At 48.4% G+C, this 13,970-nt stretch overlaps 1 protein-coding gene across 1 annotated transcript in view; it reads right to left on the bottom strand.

The window, feature by feature from the left end:
• Positions 1-331: 331 nt before the first annotated feature.
• LRRC55 (leucine rich repeat containing 55) overlaps positions 332-13,970 on the bottom strand; it is a 112,882-nt gene continuing 99,243 nt past the window's right edge. Inside the window, exon 3 of the mRNA XM_085651501.1 lies at positions 332-4,394. Within this exon, the coding sequence (XP_085507627.1) occupies positions 4,159-4,394 (236 nt within the window). The 3' untranslated portion in view covers positions 332-4,158. The remainder of the gene's footprint in view (positions 4,395-13,970) is intronic.

Below are 13,970 nucleotides of genomic sequence, written 5' to 3'. Positions count from 1 at the left end.
GGGTGTCTCACGGTTAGGTCTTTGGTAGCCTTGGTAGGCAATCCGGATATTTTTAAGGTTGTTAAGCATGAGAAGGTACACAAGCAATTTGTTGAAAGTCGCGTGTTGGTGTCAGCACATGAACCAAACCAAAGTAGCCTAACAAAGTTCCATATGTCTAAAGTCTCTGATTTCACATAAGAACACGCATAAAGTTACTGAAGCAGCTCAGAGGAAATCTATGTGCTTTTATATCCTTTTGTTTTATTACTATAGAAAACAGTTCACATTAGAAAATAGCATATGAGCAGCCCCACCCTCCCCCCACCCCACAAAATCACATAAAAAGCTGGCAGAAAACACACACCACGTGTTGCACAAACAACAATCTAATAATATATATTATATATGTATCTAAATAAACTATCTGTACAAAAAATGTATGTCAGGCAAAGCCTTTCCTTTGTTCAGGGAATGTATACGGTGATCTACAGTCGGTTGCTCTCCACACAGAGCCTTGTTAGGCGAGGCAGCTCCAAGCCCCAGTCCCTCCCTCCTGATCTCACCAAGGTCTGATGGGATCAGGAGACGTGTCCTGGGTGGTAGCAGAGGAGCAGTCTAGGCAAGGAAGTGGAATGGACAGCCCAATCATCACACAGTGAATTGGTGAGAAATCGAGGCTCAAACCCAACGCTTTGATCCTTGCGTCCCACATCGCTCTTTCGACTCTGAGTTGGGATCACGGAGAAGCCCTCAGGCTCTGTGTTCTAGCAACATCTCCCTCTCTTCACTCCCCATTTTACTATGTCTTTCACCAAAGCGTGGGTCCCCACATAGATCCTCGAGTGCTGGGCCCTTGCCAGATTTATATAATATCCGAGTGGGATAAATTCATAATCAATCAATCTGAGTGGGAGTCATTTACTGATTGTCTTGAAAACTCTGGCATGGCTCCCTCCCCCCTCGTTGGCCAACACTGGACAACTATGAGCCATGCTGGAATGGTGTATCTTTGCAGCTGAAACACAAATACCAACATTGAAGTAAATCATGATTGTCGAGCCAATCACATATCAGGATTGTGCTGTGGGAAATATCTCATTCTTGTATGTGTTATTAACACAATTACTCAGTAAGGCCCTCAGACACCTTGGTGGTGCTGCCGGCTTTGTGCTGTGGCTGTGTAAGCCCATGTTTTTCCATATGGCTACTCACCAGTCTTATTGTGAGTACTCCCAAGAGAAGTGTGGATGTCGAAGAAGGGACCATGATCTCAGCAAGAGGCGGGGTGGTGAGTGACGGGAATGACTTTTAGGCACATATAATGAGAGTGCGAATAAATGACTGAAGGGTGTTGCAAGGGAAAAGAAAACTAGATGGATCAGCTGTACCGTGGGGGTTGGTATGCATTTATCGGAACACATGGTGCGTTGTAATTTGCGATGTACAAGCACCGCTTATATTTAATTTAATAGACAGCCATGTTACTCCATCTATACTAAGATTCTAGGCCATCATTAGGGTCCACATGACTTCTGACTTGCCTCTTAGTTCAATAATGGCTTTGTGTTTGGGGTGCGAGCAATGATGTTCCCAAAAAATATCACTTTTTTATAAATTTCTGTCTATGCAGTGAAATAATCTGATGTACCAAGGAGAAATGCTTCGGCACGTTATATCACAATTATATCATATGTTTGCATGATGTTTGTTGCACAATGTACATGCCACACAGTCTCATGGCTCAGCTCATGCACGGACTCTTAGCGCCAAGCCTGATCCATGGCTCGACTCACCCTATTGATTTGCCTACACACCATTCTCTATTTGCCACTCTGGCTTAGCACATGGGCCCGTCAGTTACTTGAAAAATTACTTGTAAAGGGTGAGAACTAGAAACATTGAGCCCCGCTCACTTGCACCAGTTTGGCAACTCAACCATCAAGGCTTCTTGTAGCAGGGACAAAGAAGGGTGCATGCAATGAAATGCATTAAAAATAAGTGATCCCAGGGCAGGAACTCTATGCCATTGTGTAGTACCTGACCATAGTCATGGGTTCCCAGGGAGAACTACCAGGCCCAATTGGAACAAGCAGGGGCATAGATTCAGCTGGGATGTTTAGGTATTGACACTCCTCAAACGTGTTCTTAATGTGTTATTTGTGTCTGGCGGCCTGCCTCGGTCTGCTATGTCTGTGTTGGTTTTTCTCGTTGCTCTCATTTCACTAGAAGGTTTTAACTTGTTAATATTTTGGATCGGGATTTTATTATATATAGTGATCTGTTTACAAAAAAAGTAGTAAACTGGCATCTATAGAAGGACTCCTTCAATGGGTGCAAATGTACAACTTTGTGTAATTCACAAACACCGGCAGGAGTAGGCTCAGAAAATTGCAGCAGTCTCACATTTCCAGACATACTACTGGCAGTCAAACACCCAAAAGGTGTTGGGATGAATGCTTGTAAATAGTGTAACACTAGCAATACCTTGGTGTAGCATTCCAACCCATTTTTGCCCACTGTGCCACTCTAGACAGATGCCCACCTCATACAAATCTGTACTGACCCTGTTCCTCATGGAAACAGTCCATCCCGAACCTTGGCCATCTCCACCCTGCAACCCACTGCATTTTTAGTTTGGAAATTTGAAGTTCACATCCCCCGCCCTCCCCTGAATCTCAGTGACTGAGCTATGCCCCTGCTGGGAAGAAAACAGAAAACATTATGACATACACCTCGAATTGGGAGGAGTAAAACAGATCACACCAGAGGCACAGTATGAAAAAAATGGCAGCTGGCTATGGAGAATCACAGATCATAATGGGAGTAACAGAAGCAAAGTTCAGCTGACAAGAAGAAGGCAGCTTGAGCACAGATCAGACTCTGGGAGGAAGAGTATGGCCAGCTCATTTGTGCTCAGAGGGAAGGGAGTACAGGCTGAGCAGGAGCGAGAAGCAGATAGAAGTCACATGATCTGGAACCGGAAACAGGAAGTCGAACAGATCGGACTGTGGACGGAGGTTGGCACAGGAAGGAGAAACACAAATCTCTCCCCAAGACTCAGAATGGCAATCCGAGGAGGGATCTGCTTTCTCCCTAAGGCACCAGGAGTTTCCGGAGCTCATAACATTGATCATATCTACCAAACCTCTGGCCAGCGCCTGTGATGGTGGGAGCGGCACAGGCTCCAAGAGGGGTTACTATGCAGTTCTCAGAGGGGTTGCTTTGGTTCCCATGTTGTTAGAAGGCAGCAGTTGGCTGGCACTGTGATCGTCTTCGAAATGCTGGCATTTACGGGGGAAGTGGACGGACAAGGGCAAACAGGCTGATAAAGGCATCTACGCAAACTTAGAGGTGATACTCCGGCATTCCAGGAAGACCAGCAGAGTCCTCTCCTTCCACCTGGCAATACCTGGACACAACTGGCAGTGTGGGTACAGAGTGGCAGAGAAAACCCTTGACCATAATGCTCTGAATTGCCTCCATAGCCCAGGAGTTTGGCACGGGAATAGAACATCAGCGTCCCATTTCCTCTTGATATAAGCAGGGCATTGTCCGCGAGTATAGAGTGGCAGACTTCCCACAAAGTTGTAGTTTCTTTTACATACAGAAAGAAGTGATATGGCATTGGGCAAGGATGGCACCGAGGCAGAGTGATGAACAGACTTGCAATAGGGCTATGACTTATCATGAAAGAGGAAACCTGCTTCTCAATGTTCCAACCTCTGGTCACTCAATGATATTCGGGTGCAAGAAAATTGGCCCTGAAGCAGAGCGTTGCCGCTATTGCCACTGCTTGGGCACGTCTAGCAATCAAAATGTAGTTCAGCGAGTTTACAGCTCGACAAAGCTGGTTCTAATTTAAATGATATTCTGACCTTCCTCACCATACAAGCTTGGCACATGGGCAGACTGACACTAAAGTAAACACTGTTGTACTCCCCCTTTGCTAGGACATATGCAACAGTCTGAAGGCTGCATTTGGTGATGTCATTGTCCCCTACTAGTATTGCTTAAGCATTCTTGACCCCCAGAAGCATAGTGCAATCTTAGGACATGCTCTGATCTCTCGTCATCGATGGAGCATGGTCTTGGGGCAGACTGGCACTGACATGTCTCAGTCTCCCCTTGCTGGTACTGCAGCTGGCAGCACCCACTGTAGCTTATCAATGGCACAGGCTATATCTCCTCATCCTCGCTAGCTTTGCTCCAGCGGTGGCAGCAGTTGGCTGTGATGCCCAGGAGGAAGTTGGTGGCAACAGAGGCGATGGAGACCACAAAGCCAACAAAAGCGATGAAGAGGTAGTCGTCGAGGGTCAGCGTCAGGTGGCATGCCTTAAAGCTCTCCTCAGTCAGTGAGAACAGTAGGGTGCCCTCCACCTCAGGGGGGCCTTGGCACTCTGCATGCTGGGCATCTGAAAGAAAGAGGGGAGAAGGGCATTAGGTGCTACAATCTGAGACAGGATAAGAGCCCCATTCCGGTGACTCGCGAAGGCACCAAAAGTCTTCCATCAATGCCACAATGCAATTCAACACTTTTACCCAAGCACAGACCTAGGACGTAGCATGCTACCCATCCACTAAAGTGCTTCTGCTCCTCATCAGAGTATGTAGCGCTATATAAAATCAATTACAATACAATACATTAAAAATAATGCTTAATACTACCTGTAAAATTCATGACGGATGTCGGAAAGCGTATTTAGTATTCATGAGCTTCCTGAAATGAGTCATGGGAGCTGTCAGAATGAAAGAGAATTCGAGGAGGGCATTAATGCTCAATAAGTGCCTGAAAAGATCTATATATTTGTGGGAGCATTTCACAGCACAGTGGTACAGGGAGCTGCATTACATTTTTGCCATTTGTGGGATGGTTGATGAGAAATGAGACAGCACAAACTACAGTAGATGTACAGAATCCAGGAAAATATCACACATATTAGACACGGAGAGCATGGCAGCAGGGCTGTTAAAGAGCAAGAGTCAGATATCCGGGAGCAGTGGGGAACGCTGTTGGTCCTGGTGGTCTTCATACCTGAGGAGGTGAGCTTTAGGGCGAACGTGAACGCAGGAAGGGAGTGTATGGCCTAGAGTTTACTGGGGAGCATGTTTCAGGAGAATTGTTCAATAAACCTTAAGGAACCTGAACCAGCAGGAGAACATGTTGGTTTAGTTACAGACAGAAGATTTTGGATGGCAAAGTGCAGTAAGCATTCTTACTTTCTTATGCCTACTACCCCTCCTGGGCTATAGGCCATCAACCAGGACTCTCCATCCATCTGTCATGGGCTTTTCTTTCAATATGTCTCCAAGTGTAACCTATCTCCTCGCAGTCAGCCTCAAGGCCTTTGGCACCAGCGGTTTCTTGGCCTGTCTCTTTTCCTTTTCCGCAGTAATCAAAAAGGGGTGTAACTCATGAGGTACTGATGGCCTAGTTTGAAGATATATGTGAGTGAAGCCAAGGAGCTCAGCTGGAATGCTGTTGCAGCACATGTTATGTTATGCTATGTTGTGCAGATTTGTCGAGGACACTATCTCCCAGGAGGGCATCTTGGCACTGAGGAAGGGTGAGTGTGGTCAAACCAAGGGCATAGAGGGACTACTTGAAAAGCCAGGTCTTCAGCTTCTAACATAACTCAAGAAGGGAGGAGGAGGCTCTTATGTGTAGCAGCAGGTCATTCCACGCTTTAGGAGCGATGAAGGAGAAGGCTCGACCGCCAGATCTGCTTTTACATACGGGTGGGGCGTGTGCATGAAGGAGTCCAGACGAGCTGAGGTTTCTGAATGGTTAGGGCAGGCAGATGTGATTGTTGAGGTATGCTGGACCATTTTTATGTAGTGCCTTGAAAGTGCCAGTGATGAGCCTGAATTGTGCTTGTTTGTGTACAGGAGCCGGTGGAGCTCATTAAGATGAGATGTGATGTGAGTGCGGGGTGGGTGGTTGAGAGTGATTCTGGCCATCAAGTTCTGAATGGTCTGCAGCTTTCTGGTGAGTTTTTTGTTGGTCCCGGCATACAGGGTGTTCCCGTAGTCAAGCTTGCTTGTGATGAGGGCATGTGTGACAATTGTCCTGGTGCCAGGTCCGAGCTGTAGTTGCCAATAAGTAGTTCTTTGAAGTAGGGAAAGATGATGTCACTTCCTGATCAAATGGATGATGGAAAATTCAGTGATGTAAATTTCTGTGCAGAAGTAAACGTTTGTTTGCTAAAAGCCAGGGTAATTGAACTGTGTGACTAAAGTAGGCAGGACCTGGTACTGTAAGTAGGCAGGACCTATTCCATGCACCCAGTGCAATCTTCGGTAGGGGTGGTCAGAACTTGGGGAGTTTACTCTGTGGAAATACGCAGAGATATATAAACTCTGTTAGATTCAGCAGAGATAACCCCTCTGCCCCTGGTTTATGCCCACCCCTAGAAAACACATTGAATAGATAGGCATGGAACTAGCATTCGTGAGAGCAGTTGTCCTGGTATATGCTGTCCACTAGTTATAGTAGACACCTTGTACCAGTCCAAACAACCCTTATTGATGAATAGGTTCAAAGATAACCTTTATTGAAAGCTATCCTAGTGGTAGCTATGGAGAGCAGCCTTCAGGCTAAGTCTTGAAGGAGTGTAAAGCAGCTTGGTTTACCAGATTATAACCTCTTGAATGACCAAATGAAAGGAGAACCACACAAGGTATATATGAAATATGTATTTATTTCTAAACACTCACTACTAATCTCTTTATGAGATTAGAGTCCAAGATACACAATAATACAGTTCTAAAACGACAGTATATAGCACAATATACAATGGGCCCCAGGGGGAGACCAAACCATATGTTAAGAAAGTGGTATAAGAACCACAACTTGACTAGACACAGTGCCTAGAGCACGTAGAATCGCTGGGACCCCATGGAACCACCCAAGGTAGTGACACAAGGGACCCATGGGGGACGCGTGCAGTGTGAGAACACAGCTGGGAGCTCCGTACTATTCTATGGAAAAGTCGCGGTTGGAATTTTAAAGTTTAAGGACACTTAGGAGAGGACTTTGAGCAAACCCTTTTAGACTTAGAAGGTTCTAAGGCCAGCGACCATGTGAGCACTGGAGGACTCGTGTTACCTCACCCAGGGAAGCCGGGTGCATAGGTGCCAAATGGTTTTGGGAATCTTCGTCGTTTCCAATGGAGAGTTGCTGCAAAGTGCTGCTGCCGTGATGAAGAAAAGTGTCTGGTGTGATACAAGCCTGGATCAAAGATGTGAAGAACCTGAAAGCAGAGGGGACAGAGTCTGAGTCACTTGCCAGTGACCAGGGGCACGATAGACGAATGGCCACCGATGTAGGGTGCTTCAGGTGCGAAGAGGTGAAGCTTGACTCTGCAGACACGGGGACGAGGAGATGTCGAGGACTACCAAAGTCTGGGGGTGAGCTGTCCCATGGGGGGGTCAGTGTCCGGATTGAACACCAACAAGCCTTGGCAACTGCAACCCACGCGGTCAGAGATAAGATGCTTCGGTGAGGAACAGCAAGGTCCAGGGGACTCCCCAAGCGATGGATAGTCAGGGTACGTCTGGAGCAACCAGGTAAGCCAAATCAAAGTTAGAGTTGCCTTCACAGGGACCCACCATTCGACGGACCAGGGATCGCGAAGGGACCTCGAGAGGTATCACACAATACCAGCCCACGGGACACTCGGTGAGTGTAGGCCAGTAATCTTCGGTGGAAACACTGCTGTGGGCCTGGACTACAAGTAGCCCAAAGCACAGCCTCAGGAATTGCCAAAAAGCATATGCTGCTTCAAATGTGCACAGTGTTCAGGGGTTCCGGTTTCATGGTCCCCACGAGGGATACGGGTCTCAGAGTTGCTGACAGCATGGGTCGGCCTCTGGGAAGTCTGGGAACCAACCTCCTGTGTTGCAAATTCTTCGGAGTCCGTCGAGAGCTTCGTAGATGCAAACCAGTCAGATGCGTCTTAGATGCCTGCCTTGCAGGGGAGTAACTCCTTTACTCCAAGGGAGATTATTCAGTCATCTAGCGCCTCGGAGATCGTCGAAGTTCCGGGATTATGTAGCAGAGTTTTGTCCAGGTAAATCTAGAGTCCTGTAGCCAGGGGTTCCTACTTTATACCCAAGGAAGGGGTGGGACAAACTCTGGGGACCCGCCTATGGGAGGGTCAGGACAGAGGGGTGGCTACACCCATGTCCTTTGTCCAGCTTCGCGCCAGAGCAGGGGCTGAGTGCCCCTGCAACCGGTTTGAGCTGGACTATGCACAGAGACACCAAATATGCCCCTAGTGAAGACATCAAAGCACTCTTGGAGTGCACCCACTCAGCCCCAATACACTAAAGCCTGTCTGGGAGGTGGTCACACCTCCCTGTGACAGGAAACCTATTGTCCATGCCTCCCCTGCCAGAGTTTCATCCAGCAGCAGGAGGGCAGACTCATGTCTGTGGCTGGCAGCATCCATTTTGTGATGCCAGGGTTCTGTTAAGCTGGTACCGGGTGTACCGGTGGTGTCATGTTTCTCCCTCTAGAAGGGTGGAATCATACCTCTCACACGTTACTGGTGTGGAGGTATGATTCCAAGGTGTTTGACACCAAACAGGACATGTTTCCATGCAGCCATTCCAAAGTTAGCATTTACCGCTGGGTTATAATGCACTTAAGAGTATTTGGTTTGGCTGCATCACAAACAACCCCGGAATAAAGGTTCCAAAAGCTGCAGAGGGGCTCTGCTCATGCTTGGGCACCCTCTCACATGAAACCCAGCACCCTGCCTTCAGGATTGTTAAGGCCTGCCATAGGGGTGACTGATAGGTTTACACGTGCAGTGATATGGAGAGAAATAGGTAACCTATATCTCAGTAAGGGGTGCATACACCACCTTACCCAGGCTGCAGTAGCAGACCTGTGGTGTCATTTTGAAAGGCCGCCCAGGGGTTGCATAATACATGCTGCAGCCCCTGGTACGCCTCTGGGGTACCTATGCCCTGGGTACATAGTATACCACATACTAGGGACTTATAAGGGTACCCCAGAATCCAATCTGGAGTGTGCTTAAAGTACTGGTAATCAATTTACAGAGGAAGCAGCTAGGCTGGGGTCCTGGTTAGCAGAGCCCCAGCCAGACTAAAGTTGAAAAACAGTGAAACATCAGCAAAAAGTGTGGGTAACTATAAGAAGCAGATCCTACTCTCCTACACAAACCCCCTCCCCAAACGTAAGGACATTAAACTAACCTTGACCAGTTGAGTCTTCATGTTCTAAGTGGAAATATCTGGAGAGTCCATCTGCACTGGCATGGTTACTCCCAGGTCTATGTTCCACTGTATAGTCCATCCCCTGTAGCGAAATGGAGCACCTCAAGAGTTTGGGGTTTTCACCTGTTAGACCTGGCACCTTGGCGTGAGTTTCCCTTCCACTTTTTGCTGATGTGCCTCATGTGTTTTGTTGGTGTTGGCTGCTCAGAGCACTGTGCCACTGCTAATCAGTGCCACAGTGCAAGTGCTCCCTGTTGTAAAATGTATACATTGATTGGTGTCCATGTTTGGCTTATTTGGTTTACTATCAGCCCCTAGTAAAGTGCACCAGGAGTGCCAGGGCTTGTAAATACAAATGCTGCCACCCACAGAAGCGGCCTAGTAAAATGTGTCCAAGGTCTGCCACTGCAGAACCTGCGTGCAGTCTGGTACTGTCGCGCTGACTGCGCAAGTGCCCCCACTTGCCAGTCCCTAAATCTTCCCTTAACTACATATTAGTCACCCCTCTGGTAGGCCCAAGGGCAGGGTGCATTGTAGGCATACGGTAGGACATGCCCTGATGTGTGTGGCATGTCTTAATAGTGAATTACAGCCATTTTCGTTTTTCACTATTGAAGGCTACCTGCTATCTATAGGCCAGAATGGGCTGCTGGAATTACTACACGCAGTAATCCCAGTGGACTCATAGAGCATGGTAGAAAGTCAAGTTTAGTATGCCTGAACTCAGAATAATAAAATACTTCTTTTCGTAACGTTTATTTTAATATCCTGTGTTTGTAAATACTACTTTTAGAAAGTTAGTATTTACTGACCTGGCCATATCAGTCCGCCTCTGCTGTGTGTGTGTGTGCTGCCTAGTTTCAGTGGGGAGCAGGGCTGGGGAATTCCAGGAGACAGGCTGGCTGCCAGGTGGTGGGTAGAGAGATTACACCAGGATGGGTGGGAGGAGTACACCTTGACTCTGAATAGACCTGTGCTCTGCCACCACAATGCCGGCTCCGCCCCCTGTGGAGTGGCTGATGTCTCTGCCCTGCTGCTGAAAGGAAAGAGCAGAGTCACCACAACAAAGTGCTCCAAAACCGGACTGAGCCAGGCCCAGGCCCCCTGGTGACAAAGAACAAAAGAATTGCTGTATAAAAGAAGGAGCCCTGCTCCTAAGAAAGCAGATCCTGTTTGCCCCAAGAAGAAACTCTGCCTGAAGAGAAGGACCTGGAAAAGCTGCATGGAGGAGTACTGTCTCTAAGCCTGAGAGACTGGCCTGTGGTGGGTGCCTTGCTGCTGGAAGGAGAGTAAAAGACTGCAGAAAAGACTTTTATTCAACTTGTGCTTTACAAACAATCTCCAAGGGCTTGCTTGTGAACTTGCCCCCTGACCTGCGCCCCAGGAACAGTGGGCGCTACCTTTCCCCTGTAGGAAGAGGAAGCTGCTGTGGGTGACCCTGCAACGCTGACCCCAGAGAACCTGTGTGCCCCATCTCACTGAGCACCGCGACTTCTGGCTGCCCGGGCTGCTGTGAGCACCGTGAAAACCAGCCTGCCTGGTCTGATCAAAGCAAGCAACTGCCCCCTCGAGCTGTAGCTCGCAACGTAAGGAGAGACGACCGGTGTCCAAGCGCCGAGCCTCTTCGACCCTGCGCCGCCGAGACCACTGTAAGGACCCAAGGCACCCTGTTCGCCGTCTGGCCGAAGCCGACAGTGCTGCGGCGCTGAGGATTACCCCTGAGCTGCCCCTCCTGCTTCTGACCCCTTCGTTGTGTGATGAGAAGTCCCCGAACGCCCCACAAAGCATCGCCGCCCGCTGAAGAGCCGGGACTGCAACGCGACATGGGACGCCCTTTGCGGGACTGCTGAGGCCGCCACGAACATTGCCCCCAAAGAACCAGGTACTGTGTGCTGAAGCGCCCCTGTACGAAGCTTCCTTCGCTTTGTACGGGCTTTGTACGGTGCCAGCGTCGCGCTACGTCACTCACGCGTGAAGCGTGAGCTTTGGTACGGTTCGTACCAGCTGTGCGAAGCGTCCCCACGTAGGTACGGTCCATACCGGTGAACATATATAGGCGTTGCTCACGCGGGAAGCGTGAGGTTCGGCAAGAGGCGTATCGGACTTGTACGACGCGTCCCTACGAGGGTACGGTCCATACGGCTTCAGTCTAGCGTACGCGTGCTCACGCGATAAGCGTGAGAAACGGCACGACGCGCCTAAAACCCCGTACGAAACGTACTGAAGGCGCTACGAAGCGCACAGATCCTAAAAGAAGCATATTTTAACCTGAAAAGTGCCTTTTAAGAACTGTGAACTCTTTGAAAAGTATTTCAAGTAACTGGAACCCCATTTGGAGTAAAGAACTGTATTTTTGAAAGCCTGCTTAAAGAAACCTTTTATATAAAGAATATATTTTTACAAAAATACAGCCTTGTGTCTCTGTGTGGTGGGTTGGTGGTTATTGTGTGGGACATCTTGAATGCTTAACATAATGCCCTCTGGAATCTAGCCTGACTGCTCGCGCCACGTTACCTAGAGGGGGAGCAGGGGTTATTTTCGCAGAGTAATCCTTCGCCCTGACTTAGAGGAAAGGGTCCCTGCTTGTCGCAAGTGCATACCTGCGCCAACCAGAGACCCCGGATTCTAACATCACCCTTCATCTGTTTTAGCCATTAGAGGGGCTTATGGTCTGTCTGAACAGTGAAGTGAGTGCCAAACAAGTATGGCCTCAGCTTCTTCAGAGCCCAAACCACAGCTAATGCCTCCCTCTCAATAGCTAACCAACGTTTCTCTCTGTGGGTCAGCCTTCTGCTAATAAAAGCTATTGGCTGATCCTGACCCTCATCATTCAATTGTGATAACACAGCCCCGACCCCAATTCAGATGCATCTGTTTGAACAATACATTCGTTGGAGTAATTAGGACTTTGCAGAATGGGAGCAGTGCACATGGCCTGCTTCAGTTCATCAAATGCCTTTTGACAACTGACTGTCCACTGAACTTTCTTGGGCATTTTCTTAGAAGTTAAGTCATTCAAAGGAGTCACTATGGATCCATAACCTTTGACAAATCTTCTATAGTACCCAGTCAGGCCCAAGAAAGCTCTGTCCTGAGTCTGGGTGGTTGGAGCAACCCAGTCCATGATGGTCTGGATTTTGCTCTGCAATGGTTGAAGCTGGCCTCCACCCACAAGGTGGCCCAGGTACACAACCTGACTCTGCCCTATCTGGCACCTAGTGGCCTTGATAGTTAGGCCTGCTTTTTTGCAGGGCCTCCAAAACATTTCTTAGGTGGACCAGGTGATCCTCCCAGGTGGAGCTAAAGACAGCAATATCATCTAGATATGCTGCACTATTGGCTTCCAGTCCTGTAAGGACTTTGTTCACCAACCTTTGAAAAGTGGCAGGTGAATTTTTCAAACCAAAGGGCATCACCACAAATTGGTAGTGCCCACTAGGGGTAGAAAATGCTGTCTTTGGCTTTGCATCATCAGCTAGTCTGATCTGCCAGTAGCCAGCTGTTAGGTCAAATGTGCTCAGAAACTTGGCTGAGGCCAAAGTATCTATAAGCTCATCTGCCCTAGGGATTGAATGGGCATCAGTCCTAGTGACGGCATTGAGACCCCTGTAGTCTACACAAAACCTCATCTCTCTCTTGCCTTCTTTGGTGTGAGGTTTGGGCACTAAGACTACTGGACTAGCCCAAGGGCTATCTGAGGGCTCAATAACTCCCAATTCTAACATCTTCTGGACTTCAGCCCTGATTCAGTCCCTGACATGGTCAGGATGCCTGTGAATCTTATTTATAACAGGCAGACTGTCACCAGTGCCCACTTCATGAGTGTACCAGGTAGTCTGACTTGGAGTCAGTGAAAACATATGTTTAAACTGACTGAGAACTTTTCTGCAATCAGTTTGCTGCTGGACAGTGAGGCTGCCTGCCAAGGCAACACCATCTACTGATCCATCATCAGGGTTCTGAGAAAGCAGGTCAGGGAGTGGATCACTCTTTTCCTCCTGTCCCTCATCAGTAGCCATGAGCAAGCCCATGTCAGCCCTGTCAACATATGGCTTGAGCCTACTGACATAGAGCACCCTGTGGGGGCTCTTGGGAGTTCCAAGGTCCACCAGGTAGGTAACCTCTCCCTTCTGCTCAAGTATGGTATGGGGGCCACTCTAATTGTCTTGGAGGTCTGCTGGGGCCACAGCCTCCAACACCCATACTTTCTGCCCTGGCTGGTAAACAGTCAGCACAGCCTTTTGGTCATGCCAGGCCCTTTGTAATTCCTGGCTAGCCTCAAGGTTTTTAGTTGCCTTCTTCATGTACTCAGCCATCCTGGAGCGGAGACCAAGTACATAGTCTACAATATCCTGTTTAGGGGGTTTGAGAGGTAACTCCCATCCCTCTTTCACTAGACACAATGGACACCTAACTGGATGTCCAAACAGAAGTTCAAATGGGCTGTAACCAACCCCCTTCTGTGGAACCTCCCTGTAGGCAAAGAGAAGGCAGGGCAAAGGTATGTCCCATCTGCACCTAAGCTTTTCTGGGAGACCTTTGATCATGCCCTTGAGGGTTTGGTGAACCTTTTCAACTAACCCATTGCATTGTGGATGGTAAGGGGTGGTAAATTTATAATTTACTCCACACTCCTTCCACATAGCAGTTAAGTAACTAGACATAAAGTTTGCATCTCTGTCTGATACTACCTCCTTAGGGAAACCCACTCTGGAAAAGATTCCAAGTAGGGCCCTTGCCACCAC

This window comes from Triturus cristatus, chromosome 4_1 (genome assembly GCF_964204655.1).
Source record: "Triturus cristatus chromosome 4_1, aTriCri1.1, whole genome shotgun sequence".
In the NCBI taxonomy this organism is placed as follows: domain Eukaryota; kingdom Metazoa; phylum Chordata; class Amphibia; order Caudata; family Salamandridae; genus Triturus; species Triturus cristatus.
This window is presented reverse-complemented; position numbering and strand designations above follow the sequence as displayed.